General features: G+C 41.9%; 1 protein-coding gene across 2 annotated transcripts; it reads left to right on the forward strand.

The window, feature by feature from the left end:
* Positions 1-4,927: 4,927 nt before the first annotated feature.
* Positions 4,928-15,055, forward strand: LOC147896217 (uncharacterized). 2 transcript variants are annotated; one of them, XM_087382453.1, is made up of 9 exons: positions 4,928-5,123; positions 5,631-5,748; positions 5,860-5,927; positions 6,011-6,070; positions 6,230-6,388; positions 12,392-12,538; positions 12,622-12,836; positions 14,452-14,560; positions 14,654-15,054. In XM_087382453.1, the coding sequence occupies exons 1-9, from the start codon at positions 5,049-5,051 to the stop codon at positions 14,726-14,728; spliced, it is 1,026 nt and encodes a 341-aa protein (XP_087238579.1). In that variant the 5' UTR covers positions 4,928-5,048; the 3' UTR covers positions 14,729-15,054. The 2 variants fall into 2 exon arrangements, with proteins under 2 accessions (XP_087238579.1, XP_087238580.1); XM_087382454.1 differs by lacking the exon at positions 4,928-5,123 and adding an exon at positions 5,220-5,371 and having other exon boundaries at positions 14,654-15,055.
* The last annotated feature ends 390 nt before the right edge of the window (positions 15,056-15,445 follow it).

Genomic DNA, 15,445 nt, shown 5'->3' on the forward strand with positions numbered 1-15,445 from the left:
AGGTAGTAATCATTTTCACCTCCATGGACAAGAATGCAGCTAAGTCGGCCACATCTTGAGGTTGTGTAATCGGTTCTCATCCCACCGACTGGGGCTCTTTGAAGCCATAAAAGGGCATGTTGTCCTCTTCTACGACTTGGTGCCATGTGGGGTCATCCTCAAACATTTTATGCCTTAGGAGAGAATGTTTGTTGGTGATGAGCTACTTGATCCCTCCTCTTCCACCTCTTCTAGTATGGGAGAGGCTTTAGGGGTCTATTGAAGGCCTAATAGTTAGGATGGATTGTATCCGTGCCTTTGTTGGTATTGAACCACTACAGAAATTTCTCTTAGCAATCATGTACCAGCTGTTGTGCCTTGGTGAGGCATTGTTTCTTGGTGCAATCAAATTCAAGGGTGGTCTTTACTGGTACATGGATTGGGGGATAACCTTCAGGTAGCAACATTGGCAGGTCTCATGGTTTCCCGGTCAAGCACAATGAGCAAAGTAGAGTGTCGGCCTAGTCGGGCACTCATTGGTAGGATGGTTACCCATGCAAATGCCACACCACACATCGTCTCATCTCCAAAATAGGTGAGGATTACTTGCACCTTCCTTCATCAATCCCCCCTTCGATTGTTGGCTTAATTTGACACGAGAGGTTGGTGGCCAACTCTTCCATGTTTACACCCTTGGTGGGCAAATCTGTCTCCTTGGATTCACCTACACTAACAATTTTACTAGTTTGGCACATGTTTAAGGAAAAAACTTGTGTCTTATCCCCTTGGGCCTTCTCCTTCATGCTATCCCTTAAGTGTATAGTAGCCTTGCTACACAACTCAAATGACATAGGGTTCATGGCACAAAGATCATCGTGGAGCTTGGAGTCCCACAACCATATCAAGAACTATGGCAAAAGTTGTACATCGCTCATCGTTTCATGTGGCTTTGCACTATGAATTTAGGTGCTTAATCTGGACAATGTAGTCATGAAGGGACTCCATCTCCTTCTTTTTAGCTTCATACAATTGGTTAATAGGGCTCCATTTGGGACCGCTGGGGACAAACCCCACTATGAATTATTTTCTCAGCATGTCCCAATCGATTTTTCCTCAGGTTTCAGTGCCCTGTACAACTGTCTTGCCTTGCCATCGAGGTTTAATCCAAAGGCATTTACCTTGTCTAGGTCACTGATGTCTCCAAACGTCTTGCAGATTTCTCAAACCTTTTCACATAGAACACTGGATCTCCTCCTCCCATGAATTTAGTAATGAGCTTGGAGATGGTTACTGGTTTCCAACTGTCTCCAAAGCTCGTGCAGGGTTGCTCAAATGTCTTGTAGATTTGCTCAAAGCTTTCGACTTGGGACACTAGATCTCCTTCTCCCATGAATTTAGTAATCAGCTTGGAGATGGTGATTGTTTAACTCCTCGAGGGGTTGTTATCCCTTCCAATGAGGTTGGCAATGTGGCCTCCCTTCCTAGTGCTTGCACTAGGATCCTCATGGCTTTATCAATGAGCACCATTTGCGGTGCAGTTGGTGGGGGGGGCTTGTACCATAGGTGGGTGGCAATGGAGGTGGATTATAGAAGGTTGTTGGTTGTGCAAAGTGCGATTGGTGGCTCCTGATACGATGGGTATCGAACTGTAGGGTGTAGCCATGGGGTAGGGATATAGAGGGGACAAGGAGCCATCGTTTGTGATAATGTGTCTCCCCAAAGTCCTTTTGTTCACTCATTGGTATTGTAAGATTCCACGGCCTATAGCTAGCCAACATCCTTGGCTTGAAAGTGCCACTAAAGGATGATTCTCCCTTATAGAATTGCACATGCGGTCCCATAGGATTCCATGGGGTTGACTAAACTAGAGTTGGGAGCCATAGAGGACCAAGATTGGAGTTTTCACCCATTTGTTTGTCAAATCTTATTGAGTCCTCTAAAGTTGAGATATCAACTTGTGCAGGGCTGTGGATGGAGTGTGAGCTCAGAGTTGAGATTTTGGATGGAGCTAACACTAAGGTGGATACTTGGCTAGATATAATTTTATTGGAATCATTGTCCTCCGGCTCTAGTTTAGATGCAAGCACCCTACCAGACCTCAGGTGCATGTGTTGGTCATGTTTATAGGTTGCTATAGTAAGTTCCAATCACCTGTGCAAGTTTGGTCCTACAACAACGAGTCACTACATTAGCCTTAAAGCAACAACTTGGAAGTCATTACGCTAGGCTCAGTCATTGTTGCGCTGCATGTATAGTAATGGAACACTTATAGAAGTGATTGAAATATCGCAGAGAGCGACTTAGATATAGCAGTGCGACTCATAACGTGATGGTTTAGTTATAGTAATGAGACTAATTAATGCAACGGGTTGGGAGATGCTACTTTAGCACTAATGCTATGGGTTGAATTTTAATATGGCAACTATCAATTCATTTAATGACACATGGTAGACAATAGTTGAACTATTAGTGGTAGGTAGTGTCGGTAATTAATTCTGTGACTCTTTGCATTATTAATGCAATGATTGATTGACTCCTTGTGAATTAGTGACACACACGCACACAATTTTGCCGACTGGTTTTTGTTCAAGATTTTGAGGGGTGGGGATACTATACTACCTAATGTACCTACTCAATGCAAAGGACAACCAAGAAAACACATTTTAAGGTGCAAGTGAGAGATTTTTCAAAATGTGACTATCTACTGTTTTTAAACTACTTTGAAATTCACTTCTAGATTCATTTTTTAGAGTCTTTAATTAGACTTGACCACACAAGCTACTTTACTCAACTACACACCCTACAATTTAACAACAAAAAACCACACTAAACAATCTCTATTCACTAAAAAATGCTTTCCAAGTGAAAAAACAAGCACTCTTGCTTTTCTCTCCCAAACCAGTTCCTATATACCAACTTCAACATCTCCTAGTTAAGCTAGAAATGTTAAGCAATGGGTAGTTTAACATAAGAAAACAAAGCACAATGCAAAAGCGTACCTAGTTAATCCCCAACAATGACACCAAAAATGTGTAGTCCTAGCTATGATGCACATGGCATGGGGAAGTTCACCAATGTGCACTCCCTCCTTGACTCCCCATGGTGAGGAGCAATACAAGGCTTGTCATCCACTTGTGTCGTGCAAACAACTTCCAAATTGTTGCAATGTGACTCCACGAGAAGAGGAGGGGGGGAAGAAGGGAGAAGAGAAGGGAAAGGGGAAGGGAAGTGGGGAGTGAAAAAGGGGAGAAGGGGGAGAGGGAGTGGCAATCACAAAGGCACTATGATAGGGAACAAAGAACACTCAAGACAACTCATTGAAATAAAAGATAGCTTGTAGTCCCAAATGCGTGCATACAACAATGAAGACCAAAGTGAAACCTTTGGCTTTTTATAAATTCCACCTTTTGAAGGGAGGGCCAACCCTATTCAACACTATTCTTTCTTACTACTCTCTCTTTCTTATTTTCACAAGGCACTTGGGCCCATATGGCTCTAAAGGGAATTTCCATTGTCTTCCTCCCTATGCTCCATGCTATCTTGCAAAATATATTACTATTAATTGTGATGGCGATTAACAATATGTATCCATAAAGAACAATTTGGTTTTGTAAATTGAAATTGCTTTGATTAACCTTCTCTCTCTCTCTCTCTCTCTACACACACACATACACGCACACACACACCATCACTAAAGGTGGTGGCTACTTGCCCTTAGCCATCCATGTATATGTGCTTTGGTTAAGGAATGATGACCCCTAGTGGTCCCAAGTGTAGTACTAGAAAATTCGTTATACAATGTGCATTCAAGGGATAATATTCAAAACCCTACTTACATAGTAGGTTCTACATTCCTTCTTCTTTAAAAGAATGTAAAATTTCAATTTTTGAAACTCCATTTGTTCATTGAATATGCATGCAAGGGATAATGTTTAAACATCTACTTAAATATTTAGTCCTATATTTCTTTTCCTTTATAAAAATTTTAAAATTTAAATTTTGTGCTAACCCCTTTTATATGTATATTTATTTGAATTGACTATATTTAAAACCCCCTTATGTTCAACTCACATCCAATGAGCATCCAACCACATATTAACAGGTGCAACCCTTGATCTAGTGGCTATTATAGGTGGATTGGGCAAGTAATGGTTATGAGCTCACTGTTTTTAGCCCCCACTTGGGATGATCCTTGTGCCGCCCCATCTAGCTTGAGCTTGTTGTGCCCTTCAATGCCATGGTGGGCTAAGGATCTCGATTGTGTATTGTCTCATGTAGTTTAAACAATTATTGGTTACTTTCCCCCCCACCCCCTTTCGCCCCTACCTCCCGCCCCTCCCCTTTCCTCTACCTTTGAGTACGACATGCATTGTAATGCTAAACATGCATGACTTTCAATGTAGACTTAGTGCTTTGATTGAGAGTACAACACAAGTCATGTTAGGTGATAAGAATGATCCTTGCTCTGAGCTTGAGTGGACTAGAGAGGCATTATAAAAGAAGCTTAAATTGCCATGAAGAAGGCACATTGGAGAAGTTAGATGGAAAGAAAGAAGGATGACTTGACGGAAGGGGCATAAAGGAGATGCTAGATTCAAGCGTGATGGGGCGAGAGAGGCATTACAAGAGGAAGAAGTCACTAGGGGAGAGAGAGGGCTCTGGAGATGGACGACAAATCCAAGGGGGAGACGGAGGATAAATCCAAGATTGACTTAGTGAAGCTTGACTTAGTGAGGAATGATAATTTATATGGGACTAGGGAGAGAGAACTTAAAGAATGGGACTAGGGAGGCAGAACTGAGAATTAGAAGGGTGAAGGTCCTTAGATTCTACGTACGAGAAGGGGACATTTGAAAAACAGTAGAAAGATTTTAAAAATATCTTTGCATGAGTCGTCACATACGTACTTGACTGGCAATAAAGAAAGAGAAACTTGACTTGATCCAACATGCTACATCCCACGTTACAATGCAGTACATCAATCTTGCCTTGGCCTGTACCCAATCGACTCTCCACCTTCCTTCTGCAGTCGCTTCATCCTCCACACAACCCCTTCAACCACCGTCACCATGCCTTCTGCAACTCGCCGTGCCCCTCACCCCGCCATCCTGCCTTGGCTCCTCGTTCTTTTCGTCGCTCTCGGGGTACGCATTCCTTCTTTCGACCCGCTTTTTTTGCCCGCACATCAAATAGTCGTGTGGGCGCATTCTTACAAGCCAATGCAACCAGCAGCTCTAGATCTTGGGCGTCGTCGCTTTGCTTTTTCCGTTTCTCGAAAAATGGGCCTCGTCGCTTTGCAGTTGAGGTCCCAGGAGCAGCTCCAATGTTTTCAGAAACAAGTCATTTGGGTTCCCATGAAGTCTATTATCAGTACGCCGAGCAATCTGACGACGTCGTCTTGCGGCAAGTTGTGAGACTTTAATATGAGCGAGTTAATGACACTAGTGACCCAATTTAATGTTCCACATTAGCAGAGTCACTCAAGAAAGAAAGTGAGACTGTGCTACCTACTAACAAAGAGTTCTATAAATTCATTATTTGCTACGCAGGATCCTATGATTGCTGCTATTGTCAGTTTCAGAGATGGCTCACTTTGACTTCTGACTGCCTATATCTTTTTGGTTATTCTACCTCTGCTACCGTGGTTGCAGATTCTGATTCCTGTAGGTGGTGGTGCATCAAGGATGGAAATTTTGCATCAAGTGCCTGAGGGTCATGTTGCTGTTTACTGGCGAGGGGGTGCTCTTTTGAAATCCATCTCTGGTCCAGGTTGCCTTCCCTAGCATGAGATTTACTCGTCCACTGATCAACAGTCTGATTATTAAAGGTTAACTTATTGCAGCAAGGTTTTCTTTTCTGACCTTACCGCAATTTTTGTAGGTTTCCATTTGATGATACCTTATTTGACAGTGTACGAACCAATACAAGTTACAATTCAAACAGATAAGGTAATTAATTATCTGAGAGCATTCAGTATCCAACTAAGTTCACGGTACGGTACTTACATGATGAATTCATATGGTTTGTTCAGGTGATAAATATCCCTTGTGGCACAAAGGGTGGTGTAATGATCTATTTTGAAAAAATTGAGGTGAAAACTTCAGTCTTTTCCTTCAGAATAATCTCATCAACTGAGTCTTCTTGGGTGCATGTACTTGCTGTTGAAAATAAAGATTCGCTAGTTATTGGAGCTATTTCTTAGTCTGATCGGAGCACAAAGGCTGACGATCAAAACTGTTCGTCTCTGCAGGTTGTGAATCGGTTAAACAAGGAATATGTATATGACACGATATCCAAATACGGTGTAAGTTATGACAAGACCTGGATTTATGACAAAATTCATCATGAAATCAACCAGTTTTGCAGCGCTCATACGCTGCAGGAAGTCTACATTGATAAATTTGACCAGGTGAGAATGAGGGCGTTCTGTATAAGATCGCACTGATATAAAAAATTTCAAGTTGTGTGGTTTAGATGGGCCATTGCATGCTGTCTTCTTCATGTACTCTTCATACTTTACATGTGTGCGGATGTGTCTGTATAAGATTTCACTGTATTTGAAATTTCTAGTTATGGGGCTGAGATCATGCTGTTCTCGTCATGTAGTCATAAAAAGAGAATCTGTTTTTTAGAAGCATTCATACATGAAAATACGCCACCTGATAATAGTGGCACCATGGATAAGGATTATGGTAAGATGGAGAACCTTGAGGGCTTGACAATGCTTGCATTGCTGGGGCATAGGGGCTTGCCTAGGCCTAGACATTAATGAGGGGTTGCAAATGGAAAACCCATGAGAAGGCTTTGAATTATAGGAGACATGACACCATCGAGAGAACCCAAGTTGCAAACACTGGGCTAGGGGGAGGGTGTTAATAGAAGGGACACATGGCACTGTTAATAGAACTGGAGTGGCAGGCACTCAACCAGTAGAAACAAAGCTTCAGTTACAATCATTTGACTTTGACTTCTTCCCGTGCTTTATCTCCACTTTTGGTTGTCTGGTCGGTTTTCTTCTTCTTGCCATCTCTGCAAATTGACCAGGCTTGTTATTGTAGAAACACTTATTTTTCAGATCTACTGCTTGAAAACTTCTCATCCTTTAAAGAATATTTGTCCTTCCTTGGGCTTGCATTGCAGGCTTACCTTTGCCTTCGCCCTTGCCAAATGATGCAAATGTTTCATACTCGTTTCTAAAGATTAGAAATGTTAGGAGCTTATCATGCGATACGTACTTGTTGAAACCTTGGGTTTACTTTTAAAAAAAGTTACTGCCCCAAAAGCATATGGACATCCATTCTTTTTTTTGCTACCTGCCTCCCTTGCACCAATGTTTTGCTCCAGCCTGTATCTGCTCAGCTTCACTTGCTTCAGCCCCTATCTGGCTTATCTGCAGCCCACTGCCTCTGCAGAAGCCTCTAGGTCTTCAGCAGCGGAGAGTTGGGACAACACACAAATCTGGGCTTTGGCTCAGGATTGGCTGCCTTTGTGTTGGTTCTCAACTTCTTGTTCGTCAGCCTCGCGTGCTTGCAGTCCAATTCCCTCGTGTCCTATTTACCCCTACTTGCAACACACTTGCCTCAGCTTATACCTCCTGGTTGTGGACAACAAATGTTGGCTCCCTCCAACCTTCATAGTTTTCAGTCCTCAAGGCTTATTCTGTATATTCCTCTCCACACAACTTGAACCTGAAATGTGTGCAAGGCTTTGTTTTGGAAGGTGTGTGGCCTCAAGCGTTCTGTTGTTGTGATATTGGTTGAATCCTGTCATGCAAGCATGTTTAGGAGAAGCATTGCTGTGCATCGGTGTCCATCCCAACTGCCACCGATGGATCTCGGACAACCGTGACCTTCATGATCATGATGTGGCACTCAAATCCTTTTGTCGCAGCGGACGAACGTAGATGCACTGTTAGTAAGAATCTATAGGTGCGCTGGACATGGAGCTGAATGCTTGGCCCAGCATAAAAGGCTTGGCCTTAGGGGTTGCACCTGGCTCTAGTGAGGGCTCAGAGGTCAGTTCAGCCAGCAAAGAAAGGGGGGGAAGAGCTGCCTTTCGCCTATATGAACGGGCCTCAGTCCAATACGCCACATGAAAAGCCACTAAAGCTCACTAAAGAGCAGCATATCAGGAGCGTGGAAGGACAGATTTTAGAGCAGCATGGCCACACTCGAGCTCGACACTTTGCTGTAGGTGTATGCTCATCATTCTAAGAGATTGGCCTATGTTGGTGCAATATAAGTATGGTATTTTGGCTGTTCTACATTGTTGTTTACCCTGTTCGAATTTGTGTTTATATGGAGTTTGTCACGAGCAGTGGCTTCTTGAGTGTTAGTAAACTTGGGTCAAGTCTTCTGCTGTGGGATTAGGTGTAAGACACGAGCCTTCATTATTCTATCACATTCTTGACATAAAAAAGGCAGATATCCCAATTGTGAATTGTGGCTCGGGATACAAGAAATCTGTAGGTACTCAAAAGTTTCATCATAATCTTCTCCATATTTCATGCATAGCCTTTTGCTACCAATCTTACTTTATGTATGTCCATGTTCCATCTTTATTGTACATGATTATTGCAAATAATAACTTTTAGCTCCATTAGTTTGCATGTTCCACACTTATTAAGGTTGACATTTCTTCGTCACTCTTAATCGCTCCTACGCCTTTTGGTATTAATTAATTTTTTTGTTTGGCTCCCGTCTCGTCCAAATTAAGGTACCACAGAACATAAAATTAATGTCATGTTTGAATTAAGGTATGGCTTAAGGTTGGGAGAGGCTGTCATAGCCCTCTCCTCCTCTCCACATCACAGCCTTCTCTCCCACACCCTCTCCTCTCCCTCACCTCGCATAGCTTGTCCCGCTCCCTCTCCTCCTTCCTCGCTCTACCTTCCTCGGCCCCTCTACTTATACACCTCCAGCCGGACCTGCAGCCGCTTCTAGAAAGTTCTCCCCCCAGTGGCTTTTGGAGAGTTCTCCAAAGCTCGTTAATTTTTATCATAAGTTAATAGTCTGCTCAGCCCACCGCTTAGGTGAGTCCCCCCCTCCCCCCCGGACTAATTAATAAATCGGGCCATCCCTTCACCACGGCCAACCTCTCCACGAGCCTGGAGGGAGGTGCAGAGTCAGGGAGCAGCATCAGGGAGAGGAAGGCAGGTCTCTCTCTCCCCTCAATGTCTCTCAGGAAGGCAACCTTATATGCACGACTAAAAGGTGGTTGGAAGATTCACAAAGCCAGAAGCTTCCAGAATTCGAAGTGCTCCGATTTAATTCACGGGCTGGTGCACATATGCTAATCTTTGGTTGATTTCACGCTCTTTCTGCGCGCGGCGACTAATTTATTGCTAATAGCCGTTTTCTACCGGTTGGGGGGCAAGGTTGACATTTCTTCATCGAAGGCTCTATGGTTCTGATGGTTGTCACTACTGATGATGATCTTCTTGTGCTTTTCTACCTAGAATCTAGTTGATCTTTCAGATTTTTTTCTGTGACATCTTCTTCTTGTTTTTATCAATCTATCTCCACTCTTTTCTTGTGCAATTTCACCTGTTGAAACAAGGTGTCTATATATTAGATCGATAAGCATGTAGGCTTTGCTCATTTCAATATATCCAACCATAATGCATCGCTGGACTTTGCATCAAGCTTTCTCCTCTAATGGTCACTTATCAGCTTTCTTCCCAGACTGCTTCAAATCTTGCTTTCTTTTGATTGGTTCTATTGGCATTTCTTATATGGGATGATATGCAATGTTCATTCAATTTACATGTTATCCCATATATATGCTTTTGCCTCATACATCTTTGCAAGATTTTAGTCGTCCATGATGGATATGCATTTTCCAGTATTGTTGTTTTCTTCCTTTTCAACAATGCCATGATGTTGTTATGTTGCCCAACTTACCGGTTGCATAGATCCCAGAATCATGCCAAAACAACTAATTTGGAAGCACAAACAATCTAAGGCCGCCATTTTTTTCAGCTTTGAATGTTTTTTATTGTAGCTGTTCATTGCTGCCATAAATAGAGTACCATGCAAATCGTCTTGATTATGGGCTATGCTTATGCTTGGGCACTGATGACGACATAAGTGTTGCTTTGCTTGCTAAGTATGTCTTCCTTTTGCTTTTCATAAAAGTTTTTGTTTACCTTTTTTCTTCTCTTTCATTTTCTCTTTTATTTTCTTTGTAGATTTTTGATCTTTAGAACAACAAAATTTCTAAATTTGTATGATTGGACTTATTCTAGTCTTACAAAGGTATATTGATTGTGGGCTATGTGTCTCCACGCAAGTAATGCCTATCATGGAAAGGATTCAAATCAAACTTCATGAAACTGCATATGCATCTAGTTGCTTACCTGAAGCAAAAATGTATGTCGTCATCTAGTCTAATGAGGGCCCCAAAAATGTATGTCTATACCTTCTCTCACATTCCTTGTCTTCCAGTGAATTTCCTTGAATATCACTAAGGAATTCTGAGACTTGGTTCACATTTTCATCCATTGTATCGATGAGAAATTTAAAACAATTTAATCCCAAGCTTGACTATATTTCAAAGTAAAACCAAACAAAAGATAGAAAGTTTAATTTAAACCTGTTTTCTTTTGAGAGTGCATTGCTTCGTCTAAGATTGCAGATTTGGAACCTTGGGGTGTGGGCTAATTGTGGTGGTTTTTTCCCACCCGATTCTGCTGCAAATGTTCGGTTTTACCTCCACTAAATGTACATTGCTACTGAACTATGATCCGTTTGCTGTTTTTGCAGAGCTTAGACTTGCAGCAGTAGCAATAAATGTGTGCAAACAGCCACTTCATGTCCATTGTATGTTTGCCTGCAGATTGCTCCTCTCACAGTCCATGTCTTGAGCTACCGAGGATTGACAACTCAAGTTTGAGTTGTCGGTTGCCATTTGAGGCCTCAAAACGCCTCGTTTTTTCTGTAATTTAAGGTAGGCTCGCTTGTTGTGGTGTGTGTTGCCTTTTCTCCTACGAACTTGTTCCAAATGCTGATTCTCTATTGAGGAAGATGCACAGAGCTCCTTTCAGGGTTCCCTCTTGAGCACCTAGCTTCAATATCGATGTAGGATCAATAAGCGGAGAGGAGAGCAAAATATGATGCACGAAGCTGAAAAGTATTATATAGTCCACGAGAATCCCTTAGAGTGACCTCTTAAAGAGGGTCAAGCTCAACGTGACAAGACAAACCTAAAAACAGTGATACATTCCTTTTTGTATGGAGGCACAACCCCAAGATTGCCTAACCCTAACCCTCAGAGACGGAACACCCCAAGGACTAAATAACTTAGCCATCCCCTATTTCAATGTAGCTCGTACTCCCTTGCTTTTAACATCTAAACCCTACAATCATAGTAAGCACAATCAAATGGGTTGTCCTAGTGGGACCAATGTAGGGCAACATAGTTGGATCAATGTGGAATTGTCCACACAATGCAAGATGTGACTAAGTCGGTTTGTAGAGAGGTATAGAGAGATGATAGCATATTCTAATTTCACAAGAGGGGAGCGCAAGCATGGAGATAGCAAACGCTGCACCACTTGGAAGTATGAAGCAGCGCTTGCAGAAACCATAGCGGGGTACGGCCTGGAGGGCTTCCTCAAAAGATAACAGACAACAGCGGATGCTATGAAGAAGCATGGGCTTATGTAATGTGCTGAAAAACATAGGAAGAGTTTCTTACCTTTTTCCCTTGGAAAGTTTTCGGGACGCTTCATAAAAGTACAAAAAAATCAGGGCGATTGCAAGGGAAGCAAGCTACAGAGCAGCTTGGGGAACGCAGGGGAGGGCGATACGTCCATTGGGTGTTTATACAAAAACAGTGAATACTACATATCACCACCAAAGGGCCAGAAACCTCCGAACAAGTGCCCATTGTTGGGGCACGTAAATAAGTGGGACGGGCGAGTTGTCATGCGCAGACCCTTTACACACACTCCGCCCGTTCAAACCTGCATACAAAATTTAAGGTGCCCATTGGGCAGTCTGTAAATGGCCTAAGATATGAGAATCAGCACAATAAAAGTGGCACCTTCTCTCTCTCTCTCTCGCATTGGAACATTGCCCTTGGATGCTTCAAAGAAGCACTCTCATCATTTAGATTGAGACTTCCAGCTATGTCCGCCCCTGAGGATGTGGCCTGTTCACAATCATTGATCTTTTCTCCATCTTCAGGACCCGTTAAGGCAAAAATCTCTCAACTCTCAGCTTCATGTGCGCAAGGAAAGAGATCTCCATCTACTCAAGCCGCAGCGTCCTTCCCCTGCACTCATGTGCGCACCGTTTCTGTTCCAGAGAGCAAAAAGTCTTTGCTTAGCAGTTCTGTGGCGGGACGGAGGGAGAGAGGGGTGCTTTCTCCAACTCGTTTTCAAACTTACAATCATTGTGGGTGCTTGCAGATAGATGAAATTATGAAGGACGCGATTCAGCGTGACTGTACTCGCTATGCTCCTGGAATCGAGATAATAGGTGTGCGCATAACCAAACCCACAATCCCAAAGACGATTGCCCGTAATTATGAACAAATGGAGGAGGAACGGACCAAGGTATGCAAGCTTTTTGAACGATTGCATGGCTAACTAATTCTCAGTGAGAGATAGCCCAAGTTTAACATCCACGTTCTTTGAAGGTGCTGATAGCTGTGGAGAAGCAAAATGTGGTAGAAAAAGAAGCAGAAACACAGAAGAAGAGGGCAATAACAGAAGCTGAAAGAGATGCACAGGTTAGTAGTATATTGATGGAGCAGCGTGTAATGGAGAAGGAGAGTATCAAACTACAGGAGGAAATAGAGAATGAAATATACTTGGCGCGAGAGAAAAGCCTTGCAGATGCGAACTCTTACAGGTTGGTCAATACATTTTCCTTAAGCAGCATGCAGTAGAATGAACATCGATTGTTTTTTGTGAATGAAGAAATGCACTAGAATTAACATGGATTGTTTTTTGTGAATGAAGAAGTGCCATACTTATATTGGCTCGACTTTATTATTTCCTATTTGTTTTGAACCATCATGAGGTTAATTAACCTATGTTTGTCCATTTATATTGATTTATTTGGGTTAATTAAATTATTTTAAGCTTTGCCCGAGAAGAGTGCACATTATTTAAGAGAGTAGGATTAGAACCCACAATCTTGTCTTTCCTACATGTGAGTCCTACCACTAAGCTATAGAGTGGAAGAGCATACCTAGTGTTGCAAACTAAAATATTATAAATGGTCCCTCTTCCCCCTTCCCCTTTAGTACTTGCCTTGTTCTCTAAAGCCCCTTCAAATGGTCCCTATTCCCTTTTCTTTTCCTAACAACTAATTAATGGGAATTTTCCATTTTTCAATGTATGGGGGAACAACTTAATGGCAACTCGAAGTTTTAATCAAAACACACTTTTTTGGCTTGCCCCCAAGCCTTAACACATGGATGGGGCTACTATTCCATGTAGCTACTATGGGTTTAGGATAAGAATCTTTTTGTTATCATTATTCCTATCGTAGACCAAGTGCTCTAGGATGGATTTAGAATGGGAGTAGCCACTTTTTCTCCCACCCTCGACCATGGCATCTAGACCCTGGCAACCAGAACGAGTTTCCCTTTTTCAAAGGATTCAAAAACATGGAAGGATGACATTTGTCCTTGTCCCCACCTTCTAAACAATTGAAATGAGGCCATGTGTCCTCTTCCACCTAAACCCATCCCTAGTTCTTTTTTTGTTAGCACATGGTGGGATGGGAATAGGATAGAAATATGCATGGGACCACCTGGGACCACATATTCCCATTTCCATCCTACTTCTTCCCATATGCTAAGCCCCTTAGTAATCGTTTGGCCTCCAAAGAGAAAAATCAAGTATTTAGTTATTTTTATGCTCACTTTTTTTTGGCATGTACTGATTGGAGGAGCATATGAGAATCCCATGAAATTATTCACCTCTCTCTCTCTCTCTCTCTCTCTCTCTCTCTCTGTGCTTGCAATTCAGCCCCTTTTCCGCTAACCATCTAGGGCAGGCCACATGAATGAAATTCATCGGGGAGGGGGGAGAGTTCAAAGTAGAATGAACATGGATTCGTTTACTGGATTGTGAATGAAGAAGTCTAATAGAGGTGCCATAATGAATGGCAATGGAAGTTTGAATCAACAAACATACTTTTTAGAGGATGAGTTTGGGCATGTTCCTGGATTCATCTAGATATATAAACACTCTTTTTTTTTTTGAAGTGAAGTTCAACACAAATGTGTTGTCACGTGCGTACGAGCACTTTTTTTGGGGTGAAATCATGTGCAACCATGCCCACGTGTGCCCAAGCGTACACACGTGTGTGTATGTGTGTGTGTGTGTGTGTTTATATGTACATATGTATATCTATCAACTGTGACTTATTCAAGATGTGTGTGTGTGTGTGTGTGTGTGTGTGTACATATGTATATCTATCAATTGTGACTTATTCAAGATCACAATTTTGACAGGGTTTTAAAGGAAGCAGAAGCCAACCAGTTGAAACTCACTCCCCAGTTCTTGGAACTCAAGTTCATTGAAGCTATTTCTAAGAACTCCAAAATGTTCTTTGGCGACAAGGTTTGCTATTGCAGTTTCTATAAATACAAGACACAACATATAACGTGGTGAGAATGGTGCAATTTACTCTATGTTTTATTATTTATGAAACAGGTACCTAACATGATCATGGATCAAAGGTTTCTCGGAAACTATTTGGGGAGGGATGTTGAACGGAGAGATGATTAGTGGTAGCACTATCAACATCCTTCATATTGATTCTAGTACTCTTGACAACGCTAGGCAAAAGCAATTCTGACACTCTTGGCAAAAGTAACATTTGCCAAATGTTGTATGAAAGGACATTAAATTAGTGGAAGGTGCTTAGACATAGTTAACATCTGATGCTTGTTTGAATGTCCACACGTTGTCATAACTGTTTTGCTTGATTCTTCTCTTGAGGAGATGAAGCCTTTCTGAAGTGTTGTATACATGTATTCCAATATCGTCAAATGAGCAAAGACAATATTGGGGAAGCCAATCAATATATTTGGGACCTCTCATTGATGATACCAATCATATTGAAAAATGATTTCTTTTGCCTTGACAATCGAGGAAGATCATTATATCGTGTCATTATTTTTGTGGAGAATAATTTATGCATGGAACTTGAAAAAGATACAAAGTACAATCATATTCTTGTGAGATCGTTTATACATAATTAAGATCCTATAGGCATTTGGCTTAAATGAATGTCTAATTACACATGTGGGAAAGCATGATATTTGTGTCTACCAAGACTTAAAATGGACAAAATTGTTATGATGTGTACGTTAATTATAGCACTAAAATATGTAGCCCTCTTCATGTAAGGAGACTCATTCATAAATGCAATAAGCTCATCCAACAATGAAAAAGCTTCTACCAAAAGCGCACAACTTTTGATTCCCATTGTAATTGAATTGC

This window comes from Dipteris shenzhenensis, chromosome 12, assembly GCF_047967505.1.
Source record: "Dipteris shenzhenensis isolate YYH24624 ecotype China chromosome 12, Dip_SZ_1.0, whole genome shotgun sequence".
NCBI lineage: Eukaryota > Viridiplantae > Streptophyta > Polypodiopsida > Gleicheniales > Dipteridaceae > Dipteris > Dipteris shenzhenensis.

Bases quoted from the DNA above. Each gene is read 5' to 3' on its own strand.
- LOC147896217 (XM_087382453.1), top strand. From the start codon at position 5,049: ATGCCTTCTGCAACTCGCCGTGCCCCTCACCCCGCCATCCTGCCTTGG. The intron at 6,071-6,229 runs GTGAAAACTTCA...TCGTCTCTGCAG, and splicing joins TCTATTTTGAAAAAATTGAG to GTTGTGAATCGGTTAAACAA. The intron at 12,539-12,621 runs GTATGCAAGCTT...CGTTCTTTGAAG, and splicing joins TGGAGGAGGAACGGACCAAG to GTGCTGATAGCTGTGGAGAA.